The sequence below is a fragment of the Manis javanica genome, chromosome 1, assembly GCF_040802235.1.
Source record: "Manis javanica isolate MJ-LG chromosome 1, MJ_LKY, whole genome shotgun sequence".
In the NCBI taxonomy this organism is placed as follows: Eukaryota; Metazoa; Chordata; class Mammalia; order Pholidota; family Manidae; genus Manis; species Manis javanica.
In genome coordinates, this window is record NC_133156.1 from 88437203 (window position 1) to 88464741 (window position 27539).

General features: G+C 36.9%; 1 protein-coding gene across 1 annotated transcript in view; it reads right to left on the reverse strand.

Annotated features, from left to right (window-relative positions):
* The window catches only part of MSH3 (mutS homolog 3), a 172269-nt gene that overhangs the window by 143157 nt on the left and 1573 nt on the right, over positions 1-27539 (reverse strand). The window contains exons 2-8 of the mRNA XM_073234569.1: positions 27122-27242; positions 24673-24893; positions 22846-23061; positions 21239-21355; positions 20733-20852; positions 18959-19102; positions 15683-15849 (exon numbers count right to left, since the gene is read on the reverse strand). Of these exons, the coding sequence (XP_073090670.1) occupies positions 15683-15849; positions 18959-19102; positions 20733-20852; positions 21239-21355; positions 22846-23061; positions 24673-24893; positions 27122-27242 (1106 nt within the window). The remainder of the gene's footprint in view (positions 1-15682; positions 15850-18958; positions 19103-20732; positions 20853-21238; positions 21356-22845; positions 23062-24672; positions 24894-27121; positions 27243-27539) is intronic.

The window sequence follows — 27539 nt, forward strand, 5'->3', positions numbered from 1 at the left end:
GAAGCACACAGAACTCGCAACACAAGGGACCCAAGGAGAACAACACCAAGACACACAATAATTAAAATGGCAAAGATTAAAGACAAGAACAGAGTATTAAAGGCAGCCAGAGAGAGAAAAAAGGTCACCTACAAAGCAAAACCCATCAGGTTATCATCAGACTTCACAACAGAAACCTTACAGGCCAGAAGAGAATGGCATGATATATTTAATGCAATGAAACAGAAGGGTCTTGAACCAAGGATACTGTATCCAGCATGATTATCATTTAAATATGAAGGACGGATTAAACAATTCCCAGACAAGCAAAAGTTGAGAGAATTTGCCTCCCACAAACCAACTCTACAGGGTATTTTAAAGGGACTGCTCTAGATGGAAGCAATCCTAAGGCTAAACAGATGTCACCAGAGAAAGTAAAATCACAGAAAATAAAGCGGAACAATCAAATACTAACTAAAGACAAAAAATAAAATCAACTACCATAAAAGCAGTCAAAGGAAACACAAAAGAGCATGCACACACACAGAATGGAGGAGGAGGAGTAAGAATGGAGAGAAATAGAGAATCATCAGACTGTGTCTATAACAGCTCAATAAGTGAGTTAAGTTAGACAGTAAGATAGTAAAGAAGCTAACCTTGAACCTTTGGTAACCAAGAACCTAAAGCCTGCAGTGGCAATCAGTACATATCTTTCAATAATCACCCTAAATGTAAATGGACTGAATGCACCAAGCAAAAGACACAGACTAACAGAACAGATAAAAAAACAAGCCCCTCTATATGCTGCTTACAAGAGACTCACCTCAAACCCAAAGACAGCACAGACTAAAAGTCAAGGGATGGGAAAAGATACTTCATGCAAACAACAAGGAGAAAGAAGCAGGTGTTGCAGTACTAGTATCAGACAAAATAGACTTCAAAACAAAGAAAGTCACAAGAGATAAAGAAGGACATTATATAATGATAAAGGGGTCAATCCAACAAGACGATATAACCATTATAAATATATATGCACCCAATACAGGAGTACCAACATATGTGAAAGAAATACTAACAGAATTAAAGGAGGAAATAGAATGCAATGCATTCATTTTGGGAGACTTCAGCACACCACTCACTCCAAAGGACAGATCCACCAGACAGAAAATAAGTAAGGACACAGAGGCACTGAACAACACACTAGAACAGATGGACTTAATAGACATCTATAGACCTCTACACCCAAAAGCAACAGGATACACATTCTTTTCAAGTGCACATGGAACATTCCCCAAAACAGACCACATACTAGGTATCAAAAAGAGCCTCAGTAAATTCCAAAATATTGAAATTCTACCAACCAACTTCTCAGACCACAAAGGTATAAAAGCAGAAATAAATTGTACAAAGAAAGCAAAAAGGCTCACAAACACATGGAGGCTTAACAACATGCTCCTAAATAATCAATGGATCAATGACCAAATCAAAACAGAGATCGAGCAATATATGGAAACAAAGGACAACAACAACATAAAGCCCCAACTTCTGTGGGAATCAGCGAAAGCAGTTTTAAGAAGAAAGTATACAGCAATCCAGGCATATTTAAAGAAGGAAGATCAATCCCAAATGAAAAGTATAAAGACAAAATTATCGAAATTGGAAAAAGAAGAACAAATGAGGCCTAAAGTCAGCAGAAGGAGGGACATAATAAAGATCAGAGTAGAAATAAATAAAATTGAGAAAAATAAAGCAATAGAAAAAATCAACGAAACAAGAGCTGGTTCTTTGAGAAAATAAACAAAATAGATAAGCCCCTAGCCAGACTTAAAACAAAAAAGAGAACCTACACCCATAAACAGAATCAGAAATGAGAAAGGAAAAATCACAGTGGACCCACAGAAATACAAAGAATTAGAGAATACTACAAAATCTATATGCTAACAAGTTGGAAAACCTAGAAGAAATGGACAATTTCGTAGAAAAATACAACCTTCCAAGATTGACAACGAAGAAACAGAAAATCTAAACAGACCAATTACCAGCAAAGAAATTGAATCGGTAATCAAAAAACTACCCAAGAACAAAACCTCTGGACCAGATGGATTCACTGCTGAATTTCATCAGACATATAGAGAAGACATAATACCCACTCTCCTTAAAGTTTTCCAAAAAACAGAAGGGAATACTTCCAGACTCATTCTATGAAGCCAGCATCACCCTAATAACAAAACCAGGCAAAGACACCACCAAAAAAGAATATTACAAACCAATATCCCTGATGAACATAGATGCAAAAATACTCAACAAAATATTAGCAAACTGAATTCAAAAATACATCAAGAGGATCATACATCATGATCAAGTGGGATTCATCTCAGGGATGCAAGGATGGTACGACATTCGAAAATCCATCAACATCATCCACCACATCAACAAAAAGAGGGACAAAAATCACATGATCATCTTCATAGACGCTGAAAAAGCATTCAACAAAATTCAACATCCATTCATGATAAAAAACTCTCAGCAAAATGGGTATAGAGGGCAAGTACCTCAACATAATAAAGGCCATGTAAGAAAAACCCACAGCCAACATCATACTGAACAGTGAGAGGCTGAAAGCATTCCCTCTAAGATCGGGAACAAGACAGGGTTGCCCACTCCCCCCACTGTTATTCAACATAGTACTGGAGGTCCTAGCCACAGTAATTAGACAAAACAAAGAAATACAAGGAATCCAGATTGGTAAAGAAGAAGTCAAGCTGTCACTATTTGCAGATGACATGATGTTGTACATAAAAAACCCTAAAGACTCCACTCCAAAACTACTAGAACTGATATCAGAATACAGCAAAGTTGCAGGATACAAAACTAATACACAGAAATCTGAGGCTTTCCTATACAGTAACGATGAACTAATTGAAAGAGAAACCAGGAAAACAATTCCATTTGCAATTGCATCAGAAAGAATAAAATACTTAGGAATAAACCTAACCAAGGAAGTGAAAGACCTATACCCCAAAAACTACAAGACATTCTTAAGAGAAATTAAAGAGAACAATAACAAATGGAAACTCATCCCATGCTCTTAGCTAGGAAGAATTAATATTGTAAAAATGGCCATCCTGCCCAAAGTAATCTACAGATTTAATGCAATCCCTATCAAATTAGAAACAGCATTCTTCAACGAACTGGAACAGATAGTTCTAAAATTCATATGGAACCACCAAAGAACCCAAATAGCCAAAGCAATCCTGAGAAGGAAGAATAAAGTGGGAGGGATCTCGCTCCCCAACTTCAAGCTCTTCTACAAAGCCACAGTAATCAAGACAATTTGGTACTGCCACAAGAACAGACCCACAAACCAGCAGAACAGAATAGAGAGCCCAGACATTACCCAAACATATATGGCCAATTAATATAAGGTAAAGGAGTCCTGGACATACAATGGGGAAATGACAGCCTCTTCAACAGCTGGTGTTGGCAAAATTGGACAGCTACATGTAAGAGAATGAAACTGGATCATTGTCTAACCCCATACACAAAAGTAAATTCAAAATGGATCAAAGACCTGAATGTAAGTCATGAAACCAGAAACATTTTAGAAAAAAACATAGGCAGGAATCTCTTGCACATAAACATAAGCAACTTCTTCATGAACATATCTCCCCGAGGAAAGGGAAACAAAAGCAAAAATGAACAAGAGGGACTATATAAAGCTGAAAAGCTTCTGTACAGCAAACGACACCATCAATAGAACAAAAAGGCATCCTACAGAATAGGAGAATATATTCATAAATGACATGTCCAATAAAGGGTTGACATCCAAATTATATAAAGCGCTCACGCACCTCAATAAACAAAAAGCCAATAAGCCAATTAAAAAATGGGCAGAGGATCAGAACACACACTTCTCCAAAGAAAAGATGCACTATATCACTAATCATCAGAGAAATGCAAATTAAAACCACAATGAGATATCACCTCACACCAGCTACAATGGCCATCCAAAAAACAAACAACAAATATTGGCGAGGATGTGGAGAAAGGAGAACCCTCCTACACTGCTGGTGGGAATGTAAATTAGTTCAACCATGTGGAAAGCAGTACAGAGATTCCTCAAAAAACTAAAAATAGAAATACCATTTGACCCAGGAATTCCACTCTTAGGAATTTAGCCTAAGAATGCAGCAGCCCAGTTTGAAAAAGACATATGCATCCCTATGTTTATCACAGCACTTTTTACAATAGTCAAGAAATGGAAGCAACCTCATTGTCCATCAGTAGATAAATGGATAAAGAAGATGTGGTACTCAGCCATAAGAAGAAAACAAATCCTACCATTTGCAACAACATCGATGGAGCTAGAGGGTATTATGCTCAGTGAAATAGGCCAGGTGGAGAAAGACAAGTATCAAGTGATTTCACTCATCTGTGGAGTATAAGAACAAAGAGAAAACTGAAGGAACAAAACAGCAGCAGACTCACAGAACCCAAGAATGGACTAACAGTTACCAAAGGGAAAGGGACTGGGAAGGATGGGTGAGAAGGGAGGGATAAGGGGTTAAAAGGGATATTACAATTAGCATACCTAATGTGACGGGAGGCACGGGGAAGGCTGTAGAACACAAAGACAAGTAGTGATTCTATAGCATCTTACTACACTGATGGACAGTGACTGTAATGGGGTATGTGGTGGGGACTTGATAATGGGGGAAGTCTAGTATCCATAATGTTGCTCATATAATTGTAGATTAATGATACCAAAAAATAATAAAAAAATAATAATACTTGGGTAACGATAAGAAAAAAACACAGTACAATGCACAATGTAGAAATTAATCTCAAACACATATATCAATTTAGTAACAGAGGAACAAAAAATGAAAATGCTGCAATGGTAATTTCAAATGTCTGTCACTTTAAATGACATTGAGAAGGTATAAATCTCCATTATAAAGAATCACATCAGATAATGGTTTTGGTTAATCCTTAGATGATGTGAGGTCCTCTGTGGAACAAAGACATAATAATGTTTTTCTTTCTCTAACACTGAAAGTATCCATAGGAAGAAGATTCTGATTCCCCAACATTAGGATTTCAATGTTTTCTTCAAATCTGCAGCACACACAGCAATCTTTGAATAAATGCTGATGTGTTCAAGCATTTACTTCATAGGTCAAATTGCTTAAATCACTGTAGTACTGAAGGACATTCGTCTATTCCTATTCTACAAACGATAGCAACTGGTTAAAGTTAATTTTTAACCAAGTATCTTTCTGAACGCCATGCAGCTTCAGAAAATTTTAACAGTCAATATTGTCAAAATTAACAAAAAGCATTGACTTATTGTTTGCAAAGACAAATTATAAGGACATAGCCCTACCTGTCCTGGTTCTCTACCTTGCTCTCTACCCCTTCCCTTTCTGTTTCTTTCTATTCTACTTCCTCAAACTCCCAACTATGATATCCTCCAAACACCTTGGTCTTATTCTTTACTCTTGTTTTTTTTTCTTTAGGGGAAATGATTATTATTTTTAAAGCTCAGTTCTCCCAGCTTAGACAGTGGACTCACACTTTTTCTCTGCTGTCATGCCGTTCCTCAGTCTAGGAACCTCAAGGCATTCTGTAAGGAACTCACACCTCTTTGCTGGATTTTAGGGTCCACAATCCTTTCTTCCTCAGTCTCAACATGAAAGTACCCCTCTGATTAAAAAAAGTCTCCCCTAGAAGCCGCGAGCACCAACAGCAGTGGCGGAGCTGCCGGGGAGTGGCAGTGCCCGCAGCAGCTGCCCAGAATCTCCTCCCGGAGCATAGCCACCCGGGCCAGACCCAAAGGTCTCCACCAGCACACAGCTGCCCAGCACAGGCATAGGAAACCAGGACAGCGCACGAAGGGGCGCTGCTCTCGCAGGAGAGCACACCGGCATGCCTGCCACTCCCCACAGGGCTCTGGGCTACCCTTACAGTGACCCCGCCCATGGCATCTTAGGGGATTAATCGAGAGGCTGCTCCAGTGTGCAGGTAACTGACACAGGCAGCAGAGAAGAGCAAGGCGACCAGCAAACAGGAAAGGACTTTGTTCTCCCAGGTGACACACAGCCTACAGTTACCTCTACAACCATGAAAAGGCAGAAGAATTTAGTCCAGTCCAAAATAGTCCATACAACTCTTGAGAGAGGGCCAGGGGAGATAGACGCAGCCAATCTCCCCGAAAAAGAATTCAAAATAAGGTCATAACAATGCTGATGGATCTTCAGAGAAATATGCAAGAGCTAAGGAATGAAGTCCGGAGGGAGATTACAGAAATGAAACAATCTCTGGAAGGACTTAAGAGCAGACTGGATGAGGTGCAAGAGGCCGTTAATGAAATAGAAATCAGAGAACAGGAACACAGAGAAGCTGACACAGAGAGAGAGAAAAGGATCTCCAGGAATGAAAGAATATTAAGAGAACAGTGTGACCAATCCAAATGAAACAATATTCGCATTATAGGGGTACCAGAAGAAGAAGAGAAAGAAAAAGAGATAGTGTCTTTGAAGAAATAATTGCTGAAAACTTCCCGAAACTGGGAGAGGAAATAGTCTCTCAGACCATGGAGGCCAACAGAACTCCCAACACAAGGGACCCAAGGAGGACAACACCAAGACACATAATAATTAAAATGGCAAAGATCAAAGACAAGGACAGAGTATTAAAGGCAGCCAGAGAGAGAAAAAATGTCACCTACAAAGGAAAACCCATCAAGCTATCATCAGACTTCACAACAGAAACCCTACAGGCCAGAAGAGAATGCCATGATATATTTAATGCAATGAAACAGAAGGGCCTTGAACCAAGGATACTGTATCCAGCATGATTATCATTTAAATATGAAGGATGGATTAAACAATTTCCAGACTAGCAAAAGTTCAGGGAATTTGCCTCCCACAAACCACCTCTACAGGATATTTTAAAGGAACTGCTATAGGTGGAAGCACTACTAAGGCTAAATAGAAGTGAACAGGGAAAATAAAATCATACCAAAGAAAGCAGACCAACCAAATACTAACTAAAGGCAAAAAATAAAATCAACTACTAACAAAATAAAATCAACTACTAACAAAACCAGTCAAAGAAAACACAAAAGAGTACAGAGCACAACACCTAACATATAAAGAATGGAGGAGAAGGAACAAGAAGGGAGAGAAATAAAGAATCATCAGACTGTGTTTATAATAGCTTAATAAGAGAGTTCAGTTAGATGATTAGATAGTAAAGAAGCTATCCTTGAACCTTTGGTAACCACGAATCTAAAGCCTGCAATGGCAATATGTACCTATCTTTCAATAATCACCCTAAATGTAAATGGACTGAATGCACCAATCAAAAGACACAGACTAACAGAACGGATAAAAAAGCCAGACCCATCTATATGCTGCTTACAAGAGACTCACCTCAAATGCAAAGACATACACAGACTAAAAGTCAAGGGATGGAAAAAGATATTTCATGCAAAACAAAAGGGAGAAAAAAGCAGGTGTTGCAGTACTAGTATCAGACAAAATAGACTTCAAAACAAAGAAAGTCACAAGAGATAAAGAAGGACATTACAGAATGATAAAGGGCTCAGTCCAATAAGAGGATATAACCATTATAAATATATATGCACCCAATACAGGAGCACCAACATATGTGAAACAAATACTGACAGAATTAGAAGGGGAAATAAAATGCAATGCATTCATTTTGGGAGACTTCAACACACCACTCACTCCAAAGGACAGATCCACCAGACAGAAAATAAGAAAGGACACGGAGGAACTGAACAACACACTAGAACAGATGGACCTAATAGACATCTACAGAACTCTACACCCAAATAGACCACATACTAGGCTACAAAAAGAGCCTCAGTAAATTCAAAAAGACTGAAATACTACCAACCAACTTCTCAGACCACAAAGGCATAAAACTAGAAATAAATTGTACAAAGAAAGCAAAAAGGCTCACAAACACATGGAAGCTTAACAACATGCTCCTAAATAATCAATGGATCAATGACCAAATTAAAATAGAGATCACACAATATATGGAGACAGGTGACAACAACAGCACAAAGCCCCAACTTCTGTGGGACGCAGTGAAGGCAGTCCTAAGAGGAAAGTATATAGCAATCCAGGACTATTTAAAGAAGGAAGAACAATCCCAAATGGATAGTCTAAACTCACAGTTATTGAAACTGGAAAAGAAGAACAAATGAGGCCCAAAGTCAGCAGAAGGAGGGAAATAATAAAGATCAGAGAAGATAAAAAAAAAATTGAGAATAAAACTATAGAAAAAATTGATGAAACCAAGAGCTGTTTCTTTGAAAAAATAAACAAAATAGATAAGCCCATAGCCAGACTTATTAAGAGAAAAAGAGAATCTACACACATCAACAGAAACAGAAATGAGAAAGGAAAAATTACAATGGACCCCATAGAAATACAAAGAATTATTAGAGAATACTATGAAAATCTATATGCTAACAAGCTACAAAACCTAGAAGAAATGGACAACTTCCTAGAGAAATATAACCTTTCAAGACTGAGCAAGGAAGAAACAGAAAATCTAAACAGACCAATAACCAACAAAGAAATTAAAGCGGTAATCAAAAAACTACCCAAGAACAAAACCTCTGGGCCAGATGGATTCACTGCTGAATTTCATCAGACATATAGAACAGGCATAATACACATTCTCCTAAAAGTTTTCCAAAAAATAGAAGAGGAGGAAATACTTCCAAACTCATTCTATGAAGCCATCATCACTCTAATACCAAAACCAGGCAAAGACACCACAAAAAAAGAAAATTACAGACCAATATCCCTGATGAATATATATATGCAAAAATACTCAACAAAATATTAACAAACTGAATTCAAAAATACATCAAGAGGATCATACACCATGATCAAGTGGGATTCATCTTAGGGATGCAAGGATGGTACAATATTCAAAAATCCATCAACATCATCCACCACATCAACAAAAAGAGGGACAAAATCCACATGATCATCTTCATACACAGTGAAAAAACATTCGACAAAATTCAACATCCATTCATGATAAAAACTCTCAACAAAATGGGTATAGAGGGCAAGTACCTTAACATAATAAGGCCCATATATGACAAACCCACAACCAACATCATACTTAACAGCGAGAAGCTGAAAGCTTTACACCTAAAATCGGGAAAAAGACAGGGATGCCCACTCTCCCCACTGTTATTCAACATAGTTCTAGAGGTCCTAGCAACAGCAATCAGACAAAACAAAGAAATACAAGGCATCCAGATTGGTAAAGAAGAAGTCAAACTGTCACTATTTGCAGATGACATGATACTGTATATAAAAAACCCTAAAGACTCCATTCCAAAACCAATAGAACTAATATCTGAATTCAGCAAAGTTGCAGGATACAAAATTAATACGCAGAAATCTGTTGCTTTCCTATACACTAACGATGAACTAATGGAAAGAGAAATCAGGAAAACAGTTCTATTCACAATTGCATCAAAAAGAATAAAATACCTAGGAATAAACCTAACCAAGGAAGTGAAAGACCTATACCCTGAAACTATAAGAAACTCTTAAGAGAAATTAAAGAGGACACTAACAAATGGAAATTCATCCCATGCTCTTGGCTAGGAAGAATTAATATTGTCAAAATGGCCATCCTGCCCAAAAGCAATCTACGGATTCAATGCAATGCCTATCACAATACCAACAGCATTCTTCAATGAACTGGAACAAATAGTTTTAAAATTCATATGGAACCACAAAAGACCCCGAACAGACAAAGCAGTCCTGAGAAGGAAGAGTAAAGCAGGGGTTATCTTGCTTGCCAACTTCAAGCTCTACTACAAAGCCACAGTAATCAAGACAATTTGGTACTGGCACAAGAATCAACCCACAGACCAGTGGAACAGTACAGAGTCCAGATATTAAGTCAAACATATGCGGTCAATTAATATATGATAAAAGAGCCATGGCCATACAATGGGGAAATGACAGCCTCTTCAACAGCTGGTGTTGGCAAAATTGGACAGCTACATGTAAGAGAATGAAACTGGATCATTGTCTAACCCAGTACACAAAAGTAAATTCAAAATGGATCAAAGACCTGAATGTAAGCCATGAAACCACGAAACTCTTAGAAAAATACATAGGCAAAAACCTCTTGGACATAAACATGAGCAACTTCTTCATGAACATATCTCCCTGGGCAAGGGAAACAAAAGCAAAAATGAACAAGTGGGACTATATCAAGCTGAAAAGCTTCTTTCTGTACAGCAAAGGCTCTTCCTAGCCAAGAGCACGGGATGAATTTCCATTTGTTAGTGTCCTCTTTAATTTCTCTCAAATCCTACAGTGTGGGAGAATATATTCATAAATGACAGATCCAATAAAGGGTTGACATCCAAAATATATAAAAGTTCATGCACCTCACCAAACCAAAAGCAAATAATCCAATCAAAGAATGGTCAGAGGAGCTGAACAGACAGTTCTCCAAAGAAGAAATCAGATGGCCAACAGACACATGAAAAGATGCTCCACATCGCTAGTCTTCAGAGAAATGCAAATTAAAACCACAATGAGATATCACCTCACACCAGAAAGGACCACCACCATCCAAAAGACAGACAACAACAAATGTTGGAGAGGTTGTGGAGAAAGGGGAACCCTCCTACATTGCTGGTGGGAATGTAAACTAGTTCAACCATTGTGGAAAGCAGTATGGAGGTTCCTCAAAAAACTCAAAACAGACATACCATTTGACCCAGGAATTCCACTCCTAGGAATTTACCATAAGAATGCAGCAGCCAGTTTGAAAAAGACAGATGCACCCCTATGTTTATCGCAGTACTACTTTCAATAGCCAAGAAATGGAAGCAACCTAAGTGTCCATCAGTAGATGAATGGATAAAGAAGATGTGGTACATATACACAATGGAATATTATTCAGCCATAAGAAGAAAACAAATCCTACCACTTGCAACAACATGGATGGAGCTAGAGGGTATTATGCTCAGTGAAATAAGCCAGGTGGAGAAAGACAAGTACCAAATGGTTTCACTCATCTGTGGAGTATAAGAACAAAGGAAAAACTGAAGGAACAAAACAGCAGCAGACTCACAGAACCCAAGAATGGACTAACAGTTACCAAAGGGAAAGGGGCCGGGGAAGATGGGTGGGATGGGAGGGATAAGGAGGGGGGAAGAAAGGGGGCATTATGATTAGCATGCATAATGTGAGGGGGGGACACGGTGAGGGCCGTACAACACAGAGAATACAAGTAGTGATTCTACAGCATCTCACTATGCTGCTGGGCAGTGACTGCAATGGGGTATGTGGGGGGAAATTGGTGATGGGGGGAGTCTAGTAAACATAATGTTCCTCATGTAATTGTAGATTAATGATACCAAAAAAAAAAAAAAGTCTCCCCTGTCTTCACAGTACCTCCTCTAGTATTTCCAGCCTATGTGCCTCAGAGGTTATGTCGTTTATACACACACACACAACATACCCTTCCTTCCTCTCCACTACCAGTTCAAAGCCTGCCATCCTGCTAGTGTACCCAGCATCGCTCACCTGTTCCACAAAGCCTTCCTTGACTGTACCAGAACCCAGGAAGCTCTCATTTCTCTGAACACAAAATTCAGCATCATCTGCTCTGTTCATCTGATTTGCCTCAAAAATCAGTTTCTCTGACAACGAGTAAATATGAACTATGGTCTGTTTATTGTTTCCTACAGCTTGTCTCTCAACCTGTTTTATAAACATGTAACATTCCTAAGCTAAAGAGATTTTAACTGCAGTTACTACAGTGCTTAAAACCACTGCTTTCTCTTTGTTTCTATGTATATATTATTATGACAAACAGGAAGGGTAAACAATTTAAGATAGTAACACTGATTGCCTAAGATCCAAAAGAAAAACTTACAAACACATTTTACATAGATAAAGATAATTAATCTAAGAAAAACTAAGTTATTATTTAGAAATAATTTTAGCTTAGTACCATCTTTGTCTAATAGTTATTTTAAATTACCATATGATACAAAGTAAGTCAGTCTGGATCTTGAGATATAAAAATAAATGTGAAGGTTCAATGATGCTTTAATATTAATTAATTAACTGACTGATTAATTGAATGTGAAGGTTTCAATAGCTTTTACACTATAATCCACAGAATATAAAATCCTTTGGAGACCTCTTGTGGTCAAAATTAAGAATACAAAAAAAAAAATACTAGAATGTATATTCTGTAATTCCAAGCCATTCTTCTGCCTTTTCTCACACAGCTTTATGGCTTCCTCAGTATTAATACAATATCAATGAGTGACAACAAAAACTTCTACTTTTACCTCAAGTTTACAGCAGAAAAAGGGGAGGGGATTCTAAGTCTGAGGCTTAGATTGGCAGACAAGAATCTTACCAATCACTGTTTAAAACAGACAAGAAGATACCACCAAAAACAAAGCAACTTTTCTCCTTGAAAATTCAATGCTACACTGTTTACTGGCAGTAAATATAGAACAGAATTTTGGCAAGCTATGGTGTTCATACCTAATTGAAAACATTCCCTATCCCCACTGCTGGGTTTTGTTTTTTGTTTTGCTTGCCTTTTTCTTTCATTAGGCTGTGATTTGTGTGTTAGGTTGACAAAGGCTAAATTCTGTGGATGTTAAAATGGACCCACGAGCATTCAAGGGCAAATTAAGGTAGGACCACACAGTAAAGCAAAATAAAGGAAAAGTGAATTAAAAGCTGAATGCTAAAAATTAAATTTTAAAGAAAAATAAGCTGAGTAAAATAGAATATAGATGATTACTGAAGTATTTTCAGAATGGGGGAGATCCTGCTAAGTATAAAAATAATGGAATGCTGCCATAGGGCTTAATTACTCCAGACAGTTTACTAAAACACATAGAAATAGTGAATTAAAATACAATACAAAATGTGTCTTAAAAAGAGTCAAAAAAAAAAGGAAGGAAACCCCCAAAGGCCATGAACACTATAAGGAGCAGCTGTAGGTAGGAGCTGACACCATAAACGTTATGCCCAGGGGTAGAATAAGAAAGTCCAACATAGTTTTGATTGGAGTTCCAGAGAGAAGATGGGAGAGGCAGTATTAAAAGAGATACTGGTAGGAATAATAGTAAGTGCAATAGATTCCCTCTATAGAGAGCTTTCTATGCCAGCCACTATTTCACTTTACCTATCTTGATTTATTTAATCCTCATAACAATCTTATGAGGTAAGCACTCTTATTATACCTATTTTAACAAAAAGGAAACTGAAAGAATATAGTTGAGTAAAATTCACCCAACATCACTAAGGGGGAGAGCCAATTTTCCAACCTAAACCCTGTCACAAGAGCCACGTTGTTTGACCACTTGACTTTTGAATTTCCATTATTCCATTCTGTCCAAGATACAGATCAGCTTTAGGAACTCCACAGAAATGTGAATTAACTTTTGATTTTGCTTAATCCAATATGCAAATCAAATAAAAATTATATGTGGTCAGTAAATACAGGAAAAATTACATCATCTCAAATGCTAAGCAGAGAAATACAAATTAAAGCAAGGCAAAGGCAGTCGCAAATTTGGAAAAGCACACATGACAAACTATCTTAGGTATGTCAAATGGCTTTTGAACCTCATCTGTTGAATAAACATTAGGAATATCACCAGGCAATGCCGCTCCCAGCCAAAAATTTCAGTTTTGGCAATGTCGTTGTGAAACGTTTTGATATTGTATTGATTTTTGCCTTCATTGTTTTATAAAACTAAGTGGAAATCAGAAAAATGAAAGTGTTGATTCAACTGATCTATTTTAGTCTCAACTATACTTGAGTTAATTGAGTATAGTTATAAAGAAAAATGAACAAAACCAAAGACATAAAATACTGTATATCTAGTTTTACAAGACTGTCTTTAAAAAAATGTTTAGAGATTTTAAGTTTGTTTAGTTCTTCAAGAACAGCACACTTATAAGTCTATTGTCTGACTTAATTATTCAAGTTTTCATTGTCAGACGGGATTAAGTATAAAACAAGGGGACTTGATGCAAAAATTTTAATCCATCCAGTCGGCAGAGATTATTTAAATGATTACCCCCAATATCAGCAAGAGTTCAAACAATCCTCCTATACTAGAGTATAGCTTTATGATGGAAGTATGTATTGATATGATCAATCTAGCAAGTAATGAAGAGCTTTATAAATGTTTATACCCTCAACCCAATAATTTCACTTTCAGGAATTTAGCTTAAAGAAATAATCAGAAATACACACAAATATTTCTATGCATGTATATTCATCAGAGTAATATTTGTACTACTGAAAAACTGAATGCAACATAACAAAAAGGGAATGGATATATTATTCATTTATATGACTGAATGTTATGTAGTAATTTTGTTTTCATGAAACCCACTGAAATAATCAGCAGATGAAATGATGTTCTCTAGGATTTGCTTCAAATAAATAATCCAAGGAGGGAAGGAGTTGGGGCATGAATGAAATGCAATTGGGTAAATTGAAAAATCTGAAGCTGGTTGATGGATTCATGGGAGTTCACTACACTATTATGTATAATTTTGTGTTATGTTTGACATTTTCCATAATAAAGTAAAAAAATGTATGGGGAATTTTAAATTAAAAAAAAAAGATACAAAACCTGATTTTGCCTCGGGAATTCAAGTTCATAAACAAAAAAGGAGATACACATACATGGAAATAATAAACCAAAATGTTTAACAGTAATTATCTCTGGGTTATAGGATTTGACTTCATATTTTTCTTTTTTTTGTAACTCCCAATTTTTCCTAAATGAACATGGATTAGTGTTACAATATAAACATGGAGTAATGTTATAATCAGAAAAATATATTACAAAAGTTACTTTGAAAGAAGTTCAATTCAAATGGAAAAAAAATACTCATCACTCTAAGAACAAAGAAATACATGGAACTTCATCAATTAGTTTGATTTTCCAACTGATTTTCAACCTACTAAATGAAAATCTTTATGGGCTCCCTTGTATGAAGTCCAAATTCCTCCATATATAAAGTCCTTTTGCTCCAGCCCCAGCTCACCTTTACAGTCCCTTCTACCACTACACTCCTCGAGAAAAGAACCTTCCCAGCTAGGCAACTTCATATTTGTCCTGTACTACATCATGCTTTGTGAATACAGTTAGAAATGTACACATCTGCCTCTCCTGGGAGATTATAAACTTCACCAGACGTAGACCACAGCCACATCTTCTTCCTCCATATGACATGGTGCCTAGCACACTGCCTCATAAATAAGAAGTATGGCCTAACAGCTTATAAACAGAACTTCTGGACAGAGCCACAAATCAAAACTTGCAGCAAGACAGGCATTTTCAAAATTACATAAACTGTCTAAGAAAGAAACTGTAAATTATCTCTAGAAATTGAAAATTAACTATCAAATAATATCATAAAACCCCTTTAAAAAGACCAACTTCTAAAGTCCTACATTAAAATGTTATTATGGGTAATTTCGTTTTTCTTTTTTGGAATTTCCACTACTATTATAGAAATAACTTTGTAAGTAAAACTTTTTTAGCAATTTTAATAAGGACCAGCTTTGGAATTAAACCCAAGTTTCAGAATCCACGACTGCCCAGGCTGTGCCGACTTACCTCCCTGCTGTGGCTCTGCGGATGAGCAGCTCTGTTCGCTCAGACAAGTGCAAGGGCAGCAGGAGCTCCACGGGCTGCAGGCACCACATCCGGGTCTCCAGTTCCGCCCGGGAAGCAGAGTCCCAGAAACTGTCAAACACAACCTCACCTGTGGCAGGCTGCACTCCCTGAAAACAAATAAAATATAATGTCACACACAATATATTTTTTCCCAGTTAGGCTATGACATGGCATAAACAAACAAGCAAGGAGTACTGGGAAGTACTCCGTTTCTAAAGTTTTTGAAAGCCTTTCTGCTTTCCAAGACTCTTAAAGAAGTCAGATCACCAATACCTGAACTATGCTAGATGGGGCTTTAGAGAGACACTCTTAAGTCCTGAATCTAATACACATGATGGAGTGACTGTGACAAATCACCACGCCCCACTGCAGTTCCTCCTCTACAAGAATAAACCAGCCTACTTTCTATACAGGGCCTTTGTAAGGGTCAAATCAGAAAATAAACATGAATGCTTTGTAAACTATAAAGCATTGAACAAATAGTTGCCATCATAAAAGTAATGAGTGAGATGTTCCTAGTAACCTGGCCACCAGAATAGCAGTAAATTATCATTTCATTATATAAAATTAATAAATAGAAAGTATAATTTTTGCAAAAAAATCAAATACAACAAACTCTGAATGAACCCCAAGTAAACAGTCTATCCAGGGAAATAGCCATGAAAACTAAAAGCCCCATCCCCTCAAGCAAGTAATAGCAAAGATAAATTGGAAAAGAGTGTGGTTTGGAAGTGGTGAAAATTTACCCAAGGTTGTAGGGCGATAAAGTGGTGGAGCCAAGATTTATGTAGTCTGACTCCACAGGCCACACTCTTATACACTAATGATGCTTAAAAAATCCATGGGGCTAGTTACAGACCATGTTAGCTAACAGTAGGAAAAACAGCCAATCTCTACACTAGTATGTTGCTGATGAAAGGCAGCTGACACAGCCTTTTCAGCAAACAGCCTAGCGTCTTCTAGAAAGTTAGAAACATCCATACCCTGTAACTCAGTAATGCCCCCGCTAGGTATACACTCGAGAAACTCAGGCATGTATATACCTGAATATATGTACAAAAAGGTTTATAGCAGCATTCTTTATATAACCAAAAACTGGTAAGAACTCACATATACATCAACAGAAGAATGAACAAACTGCAGATCAAAAAATGAAATACAACATAGCAACATGACAGAACTGCTACAGTAACACATGTAAACACACCTTGTAAACAAATAGTAGTTTGTAAACAAAAGCACCAAGACCCAAAAGGATATATACAACATGTTTACATTTGTACCTAGCTTAAGGTGATAAAACTGGTGCTAAAAGCAAGGAAACTTATTATCATAAAAGTCCGGATTACATTAACTCTGCAGGTAAGGGGCCCTTTAGAGGCAGTGTTACATTTCCTGGTCTAGGTGCTTATCTCACTGCAATTATACAGTAATTATGCATTCTGTTTTATGAACTTTTTCTCTTGAATATTTTACAATTTTTTTAATCCCTCATTTTTGGTGAAAGAAATTTACTTAATTATAGCCCAGAGGCCTTTTCTAGTGCCCAGACAGCTGGACTCTAAGTACATTAGTATATATACATACATTTACCTCCCAACCTACACTAAACATTTACAAAAGCTATTTATAAAAGTTCAGGTGACAAATGTATTATCCAGAGAAATCCCTCTTTGCTTTTTTAAATCAAAGAAATGGTCTATATTATAGTACTGACAGCATCTATTACTTCTGCGTGTGATACTGAGGAAGCAAAAGCCAGACTGCATAAAGCTGCACATTGCCCAAACTAAAGTAAAGGGCCTGGTCACAGCAGTACCACAATAGCAAAGCCTTTGGTTTTAGACTACAATACCTAACAGATGACTCCTAGGTAGTGACTGGGGAACATGCAACACCATACAACAGAAAAAAACCCAACAAAAACAATATGGAGAGGAAAGGAATAAAAGATCCACTTTAGCCACATTCGAGTCTGAGAAGTCAGGGCAAATCCTGAGTTCCTTGACCAGCAAAGAATTGGAGCCTGAAGCTCAGGATAAAGGTGTGACTTGGACCCAGAGGTCCGGATGTCATCAGGCATCAGTGGATGTTTAGGTCAAGGACAGGTCCAAGAAAACACCTGAGAGGCAAACTATGATTTCTCATTTGTTTTACATCCAGTTCACACACTAGGGTTAATGTTGGCAGTATGACAATGGTATTTCTAAAAGCACTAAGCAAGAGTTGTATACTATCAACTCTGTTCTTTAGACTGAGTTTCAGATAAATAAAAAATAGCACATTACATAAGTTAAAACTTAAAAACAAATAGTCTTACTATATGTGAATAGATCCAACTATCTGTGGCTAGATAAAAGGTACTTCTCAAGGATAAAAAAATCATTTAGAGCCACCCAACAGTAATGCTAACTCCCTGAGAGAATAACATTGGTTAAGCAAATGTCAAGTTAGCACAAGATTATGAAGACAGAATAAGGTATTAAAAGGTACTCTGGAAACATTTGGATTGTAAGAATTTTTGTTGATATTTCAGCTGATTGTAAAATTTAGAAAAAAGAGAATTAGTTATTATTTAAGCAAGGAGTTTTACTTTTGCTCAACCTACAATGGAACAAAGGAATCTAATAGTTCTAAAGGGCCCTATAAAGTATAAGATTGAGTAGAGTACAGGAAGATCTGTAAATGGGCAAATTTATTCACAAACTGCCAGAAGGAAAAATCAATAATTTGATTCACAAATTATATTTATCTGGAAAACTGATTGAAAATATTCCTAATATTAACTAAATATGGGGTTTTGTATTAGCCAACTATCCTTTCCTCTAAATCTATATACAACAGTCCCATAATCATTTGTGTTTAATTTCAAATCCCTAGAGGAAATCTATGAAACCCTTTGCTACCCACGTGTGTGTTTGTTTAATATTCTGCTATTTGTATACTGTGTACATCCATGCTTATCCATGCTTATTCAACCTTAAGCTCCTAGAATATGAGGACAGAAACTATCTGGATCTCTCTGCAGCAGAGTGCCAAGTAAGTCATAGGAGAATGATATAACATACAAAATTATGAAAATAAATGTTTTTCTAGTACAATTACTTGGGGACACCTCATCAGATATCCTCATTATAAACCATACAACACTGCTCATATTTAGAGATAGCATTTAAAGAACATCCATCATTCATTCTTCACCTACAAAGTACTTACCACGATTCCAATGAAAATGTTCCCCTTTTTTTTGCCCTTAACATTTTCCTTATTTTCACAGATACACAGAAGATAGCTGGTAGAAGCATCAGTCATTATCTCATCAACATTTACAGCATCATCCAACTTGACTAAAGGATTCACATGTAGTAATTATTAAAGAAAAATATATTCTACATTCCCATTAATATTAACTGTTATCTCCTTTAAAGTAATGGTTCATTTTCCCAGGCATTTTTGCTCTGTGCAAAAATCTTCCATGCAGCGTTCAGTCTTCTGAATTACTCTTGGTCATAGTCACACACCTTTTCTTCCCTAAGATATATGACTCGGATGATCTTCTCATTTCCAAAGGGCCTAGGAGAATACACCTTGCAAAGGTCCAAATATTAACCTACTTCTGTACTTGGATGATGCTGAAACTTGAACCCTTAATCCCATAATGTTTAATTCCACAAGGTAAAGCATGAAAACACTAAAAAATGTAAATTACCTTCCTCCTTAAAACTGTCTAACAGCTCCCAGGAATAGCAAGAAAATTTTTTGAAGATATACAAGAATCAAAGAAGAAAACAAAAATGTGTGTATGTGTGTGTGTGTATGTGTGTGTGTGTGTGGAAACATCCAACTTGGGCATCTGCAGATAAGAGCTACAGGAGCAACAAAAGAAAAGCAGGGAGGAGTACACTTTGAATGAGAGACTCACGTGCAGGGAAAAGAAACATTAGAAGTAACACATCCCTACAGTGGTATAAGTGAAAATTTAAAATAAATAAATAATAATAATTTTTTAAAAGAAATAATTATTTAATCATTACATTATTATTATTTAATAATAATTAAAAGAAATAATTAAAGAAACATTAAAATTACCCCATCCTCACAACATGGAATAACACAGAGCTGTTAATGGTTTGGGGTCCATTTTGAGTGATAGCTGTTCTCTACTCATGATATTAGAACAAAATAGTATTTATAATTTGTGTGGAAGCTAAGCAGGTCTATAAATAAGAAGATTCATAATAAACCATACAAAAATAACACTTTCACACAGTATCATTTAAGACCTTACCCCCTACGTTTTTTTATTCTGAGACCTGACCCCATCTCATAGTACACATTTTAAACTGCATCCTTATCTCAATTTATACATAATTATTTGGTTTTTAAAAACTGACAGAATTTTATGACTTTGCTATTAAAATCATTTCGCTTCAAATAATTCATTGAATTTATGAATGAGCATAAATTTTGGGGCAACATTGTGCACACTGAGGATTCCTGCACAATGACAAAGCTTACAAACCATTTTCAAAAGTAACAAAAGTCTTTATGAAGCTAACAATTAACAAAGATGGCCTATTATTATGTTTTATAAGCAGTTAACTGTGTGCTAACTGTGTGAAAAGAGCTGTCCTTTCACATTTTGAAGTTAATAAGTTATTCTTTAGGTCTCAGTACAATCACAAGGAGCTTGTAAGTGCTAAGCATCTAACTACCGCCCACGGAGAACACGCAATTTCAATTTAGTTGCTAACCTGCTATCATCTTCTATCGGGCTCTTTTTCTTTACTCTTAAAGTATGATGAATTTTCCTTTTACTACAGCATCTGAAAAATACTTGTTTCCAGCCATTACCAACCCTTCCCTCTTCAGCAGGTACCAAAAGTCACCTCATCAAAAAGGTACCCATTCAAATAACAGTTTTAAAAAAGTGCTATTTAAAACAAAGCCCTTGTAAAAGTTACAAGAAAAATTCCTATTCAAAAAGGATATCTTCTCCAATAAGTGTAGATTTCGTATAAAGAGCACTCAGTTTGCGGGAAAAAAGAGAACTTTTGTTGTTCCCAATGGCCTTTAATGCTGCAGTTTCAGTTTGCTTCACGACTCCCACCTTCAACAAAAATAAGAAATACTGAACATCAATCATGATGAAAATTTTTTAAAAACCTATTTCAAGATTTTAAAAGATTTTAAAAATTTTAAATCTGAAACATTTAGAATAAGCAAATTAGTCCACAATGTCCCAATGTAGGGCTTAAGTAAGAAGCACCACAAGGAGATTGCAAGTGGGGATAAATTACTAGTAAACACTCTACTACAATTTTTCTTAATTTACCCTAAAAATCCAATATGTTAGAAACTCATAAAATATGTAATAATTACGACATACTTTCATTTCCTCAAAATGCCAAATCCCAGAACCAATTACAGTCTACCAAACATGTTTTCACTCTGGAAGAGCCAATCCTTTCCCCACAAATTGAAGCCAAAGCTGACCTTATACCCCTTTGCCACAAGGCGGCGCACGTGAACAAACAGTCTGTGAGTAGGTATGCTTGCTGTCATGAAGTTGTGATCTAAATGGCAATAAATATTGAGTTCCCGGGCTGCAATCTAAAAAAATTTAAAAAGAGAATATTCATAAATTTCTATTTCAAGATTCCCTGTGTGGTGTTGATTCACTTTGTTAAAAATCCATCAAGTTATACACTTAGGATTTGTGTACTTCTCTGTATCGTATAACAATAAAAAGTTTAAGACATTCCTTAGATAGATCAAAACCGTACAGTGTTGAGCTTCCCTTGTACAAGGACTATTCAATGCAGAGAGCACAAGATTGTAACTGAGTAAGAATTTGCTACATAGCACATGCAAATAACTGAAAATTAGGAGATAAGAGAATATCTGTAAATTATGAGCCCACTTGGACAGAGGGCATCTGTGAGGAAGTAAGAAGAGAACCCCCTGGTCTGGTTAGCTAATTAATGATGAATGAGGGACAGAACCAGGAATGTGGAACCAGGCAGCACCACCCAACTTCCTACTTTCCTCTGGAAAGCAGCGTGGCTCAGATATTGCCCACGGGGCCATGGAACTCTCATTCCAACACTCTCGCTCCCATACCCCCACCCATCTCTGAAACATTAGTTCATCACTGCAGGGCAGGAAAACATCAGGCTTTCCTGAGGTCTGTGCTGGATTTACCACTTCACTTGAAGAGAGTGGGGAAGAACAGCACTTCCTTGCACCCCTTCAGCTCTAGAAGGCCAACTACATATTTATTCCTGTCCTCAGGAAAGCTACTGACTGTTTCAAAGTCTATTTTCATAACACAGCATAATGCCACCTAAACTAGAGAACACCACTTTCCTACCTTACCTTAGGAACTGGAAGTAAAAAGTTGGCAAAGTCTTCACTTCCTACCATGAGGCAGCAAGTGGGCCACCCCATTGCCCTCCAGTGATGACTGCTCCAACCAGGCCTCGTACTACATTCTCATCAGAATCATCCATGACTCCAACACACAGCATCGTCAGCCACACCTTCCCTAAGCTTGCCCACTAAACGCTCAAATTCACTTCTAAGCTTCTTAACTTAGACCTGCATCAATTCAACACAAAGCCAACTCAGACTAAGCTAGCAAGATGACTGACATACAAAGAGGTCTGTTATAAGACTTCAAATCCTTCTGCAGGTGGCTGTTGCTGGCTATGAAATTTCAAAACTTAAGGTTTAACAGAGAAACTTCCATACATCTCAACACTCAAGAATCTTCATCAGGAGTATCGTAGATATTCACACAATTACAGTTCATTCATTAATTAATTCATCCAATCAACTTTTGGTGGATGAAGGCACTGGGCCAAGCACCATGGATAAAAAGCACCAACATTCCAATAGGGCCCCTCACCTCCTTCTCCACAAATCTGGTGCCCATCACATTTGCTTGTGCTTATTTTTAATTTTTACTCAAGAAGATGGCATTTTTAAAAGGCAATTGATCACATTAGCTTTCTCATAAGGTCAGAAAAGGAAATAAAAGTTTATGGAAATATTTAAGCATGGACAAGAAAAACATAACAGTGTTTGAAAAAATTACTTACCTCCGCATCTTCCCCAAAGAATCTATACTTATATCCACATTCCACACACAAAATTGCATCTTTCTGCTGCTGCTTCATTTCTATGTATTGTAATTCTAATGGTGTGTAGATGGTTTTGGCCCGTTTACTAGATGGTTTAGAATCAGAAGTTTTCTGTACATTTTCATAACTCTTATGCGATGATCCAAAATGACTGAGATCAAAAAGTGTCTTGGCCTGGCAACCAAAAGACTTTTATAGTTAAAAAATATAAACCATAATAGTTCCCAGGGAGAGAGAATGCAAATTTGGCACAAAGCTAACAATTGATGAATCTAAGTGAAAGGTTTAGAGGAGTACATAGGATGTTCAAGCAAATTTGAGGTTTGAAATTTTTTCAAAGTAAAATACTAAAAAAAAATGAGCCAAACTAAACTACCATATGATAAATTTAAGCAAATTTTGAAAGCCTAAACATTTTTAAGTTTTATATACTTGTTTCAAATTTGATTTCATTAAACCTATTGTAATTCATATTTTGCTTATTCCTTACTTATTCCTCAATGTGCAAGGCAGAAAAATTCAGTAGGCACCAATCTGTCAGCGGTAAGGCCAAACCACTTCCGACAAGCATGCCAGCAGTTAAAGCTGCACTGGATGTTTTCAATTTCCAAACACAGTCTAAAAGGTTGTGTATTCCATTAATCTTTATTCCGTGAAAGAACCACAATTTTTTGTTAGTAAAGAGATATGAGAAAGCATTTTTGGAATGCCTAAAGCACAAGGTCACATTTTCAATATAGTCTTCCTGCTATCCTTACTTCCTTCATGAAAACCATAATTAATTCCAATTTGAGCTTAGAACAAATTTTGTGCATATGAGACTCTTTTATACAAAAGGCTTAAGAAAACACCTTTTTTCCTAATGATCTAGGACAAGTCAATGGCTCTTAAGCTGGCTGAAGGAGGAGTTCATGAATCTGAACCTTGTGGGAAGGAATGTGAACTTTTGAAACCTGTATACAAAACTGTGTTGATCTGAGTATGTTTCTGAGTAGAGTCCATAGCTTTCAGTCCGTAGCTTTTCAAAAGTCCATAGCATTTGATTTAAATTACTCAAATAAATAAATAAATAAAAAGTAAAGAGGTATACCCCTAGAGTTCAATGGTTCTCAACCATGGCAATACATTAAACAGAGAGCTTTAACCAATATCTATGTCCAGTCCTTAGTGAAAACCAATCAAATATGATTCTGAAGAAAGATTCTTGCTTTCAATATTATTTTAAAGTTCTCCCAGTAATTCTAACTTCAAGCTGGGCTGGAAGCCACTATTCTGAATTGTAGATTTCAATGCCGAAGCAAGAGTCCAAATTCCCTGATTTTGCAAAGATGAAAAACTAATAAATCACAAAATAGTAGAAGAAGTAAAGATCCCATATGTATTTGGTTTACCTTTTAATTTCCTTTTATCAGCCAAGCTTTCAACTGAAAACCTCAAAATACCTATATAAATTGCCCATCACAATATTCTAGGCCAATCATGGAAACTATGAGGGCTACATTACTTATCAATAAAGAATCCCCTCAAGTCAATGGCTCCTAATCCAGGCTATACATCAGAGTCACCTGGAAGGCTTGTGTTTGTTTTAATACAAACCAATTTATCCCCCTTTTAATACATACTAAATCAGAATCTACAGGGACTTAAAAAAATTAATAAGCTAAAAATCATAAGCTCCCTTAGCTAATATGGATGATCAGCAAGTTTGGGAGCTGTTGCCCTGATTGAACTCCTAGGACCTATGTTTTGGGTAAGTGGATATTCATCTATATAGTAATTACATACCTTTTGATGAATTTGACATTTGGAATCTTCAGAAGAAACTGCATTCTTTGCATGTAGAAGACTGAGATCATCAAAATCAGTACATTTTGGCAGAACTGCAAACCTCTCTTGAGGGGGCTCTGTCTGCACTCTATTTTGAGGGAGGGCAGAATCGCAGCAGAATTCTTTCAATTTTTCCAGAGACTTTAAAGCAATCCTAGTCTTCAGACACTTCTTTGGCTCTTAGTTAGCAAATTAGAAGAAAATATAACAAGAGTATTCTGTTCTCATTATGTCAATTCATAACCAGCATAGCATTTTCAAAGAGGGAGCTTCTCACTAAAGCAATGAATCTATCTCTAATGTGATAAGGAAATAAAGAAACATTGGACTCAGGACAAAGATGGCATATTGAAATATACATCTAATTTCACTTAGTCCTAAAAACCCATTAAAAACTACAGTAGAGTTTTGCTTTTTTTTTTTTAGATATAAACCCATAAGGAGAAAAAAGGAGAGATGACAATTGCAAATCAAATACCTCAAGCTAGAAGAAAATGCGAATGAGCAACTTAGTGTACATGAAAAGCTAAATCCTAAGTCAGTATTGAAGAAAACCAAGAACTAATCCTACTTCCAATACAAAATGCTTAAAAGGCTCAGGAATTAGGATATCAGTAACTCTGGAAATGGAATAAAAAGGAGGTTCTACAATAAAAAGGACTGGTTCCAAGTAATTTGATCCCTACACCCCTACCCGACTCCAAAGGTAAGGGTAAATGGCCTTCCTCCACCTCAACAGAGGACTAGGGATTTCTCTGGAAAAGGCAAAACAAGCCCAGCTGAGATGGTGTACCGTGCCTAAGCCAGAAAGTAATGGGAATACAGGCTTGTGGTATGCTGAGAAAACCAGCCTCTTCCTCACCAGCTCTCAGAACATAGCCAAGCAGAGCTCCCCACTCCAGTCAGGAACAGGGAAGACTCTGGACTGGGAAAACTGACCAACTATATGGGAAAGACCTGAGGACACTGACACCAGAGGTCCACCAAGGAAACCAGATCCCTATCCCCCACACACTCACTGTCCGGCCTCCACAGCTGTCCTCCTGCTATTCTTTCTCCCTGGATTTCCACATGTCAAATTGTAGTCCTCTTCAAGACCCATCTCACAACTACTTTTTCCATGAAACTATCTGGTAATTCCCCCATCTTCAAATCATCTTTTCTTTCTCTGTATAACAAATCTTGTGTTCATCTATAACAAGATCACATCTCTCTATGGCACTTATCACAGTCGGCCAATTAGCAGTTACTCATAAGCCAGCAATCCATAAAAGAAGGGAAGCCATCATTTACTGACTATCTACCATATGCCAGTATACATTATTTCTCCCTTTAGAATAATGCTCTTAAGCAGCTACAGTTAAACATAAGGAAACAGACTGCATTTATCATCTCTTCCTTTTCTTTCCCTATTAAAGCAAAGACACTCTGAGGGCATGAGTTGTGTTTTGTCCAATCCTAAAAGTTTAAAACTTTTCACATTTATATTTTTTCAGATATATACTTTATCTTGTCTCCTGCTGATCTTGTAGCTACAAAAGTATACATTTGAATCTCTTTCCAAATTACCCTCCTCTTTTCAAAATGTATCTACAAGTCTGGTCAATGGTTACATGAGTATATACATATGTCAAAAGCTGTACACTAAAAATTTGTACACTTTATTCTATGTACCTCAATATAAAATCCTTAAAAATGAAAAAAAAATTAAGTACACTTTAAGTTTGTATATTATACAAGAACTTCCTTCTTATGAATACAAAAAAAACTTTCCCAGGATGGGGGTGGGGTACAAGTTGGTGAGGTATTCATGTAAAAAAAAGAATGTATAAAACTGAAAGTTAAAAACTGAGAGGAAATAGCCAGGGATGGTGGCTTGTGGATATTCCTGTCTTCCTTTATTTTTATTTTTATGTAAGCAGTAAAGTTCATATTTCTGAAAACTTCCATGCTGTATGGCCTTATTTCCACAAACTCTGATGTTCACTTGGCCATTGGGAGTACTGTGGACCTAAGACAAGGGGAGAGAGAGAGAGAAAGACAGAGAGAGAGAGAGAGAGAAAGTGCGTGTGTGTGGGTGTGTGTGGGTGTGGGTGTGTACAGACCCCTTGCTGGCTTACTTTCATCCCCTTCTCCCTGTGTATGTGTGTGTGTACACACCCCTTGCTGGCTTACTTTCATGCACTTCTCCTTACCATCTTTCCCCAACCCACTACCCTTCTCCCACCACTGCCAACCAAGATCCCACCATGAAGCTCCATCTCTGAGCTCTACTCAATTCAGAAAGGCTTAGTTCAGGCAATGATCATGGATTGAGCCCTTTGTCTAACATCTCAGTCCTCTGGAGGAAGTAAGAATATCAGAGCCATGATGGGTGAGAATTAATAATCATTGCCCCAGAGCTCACCAGGGTTCCCAGATTTTACTGAGTCACTTCCTCCTTCCTTTTCTTGGACTTTCTTTGCTTTCTTGTTAACAGGCCCGTCATTCTCCAGTGGTCTCTTTTTACGTCTGTCAATTTCTGCAACCTATATTAGAAAGTGATGTGTTATCTCTAATCTCAAAACTCGGCATATGGGAAGTCATCTGAACTTTACTTCTGAATGGTACTTCAGTAAGGTCCTTGCCATCCACCCTTCACAGGATCATCCACTTTGAGCTCTGGAAAAACCTATGGGTGAAATGTTTTTATCTTCAAAAACAAGGTAAAGACTGGTAGGTCATGGGCCTCAGACCCTCAAGCTCTGCTACAATTAACTAGAACCAAGACTGTTACCTTTCTGTACTCAATCACCCTTCACCTATCTCAGATTATTAATGACATA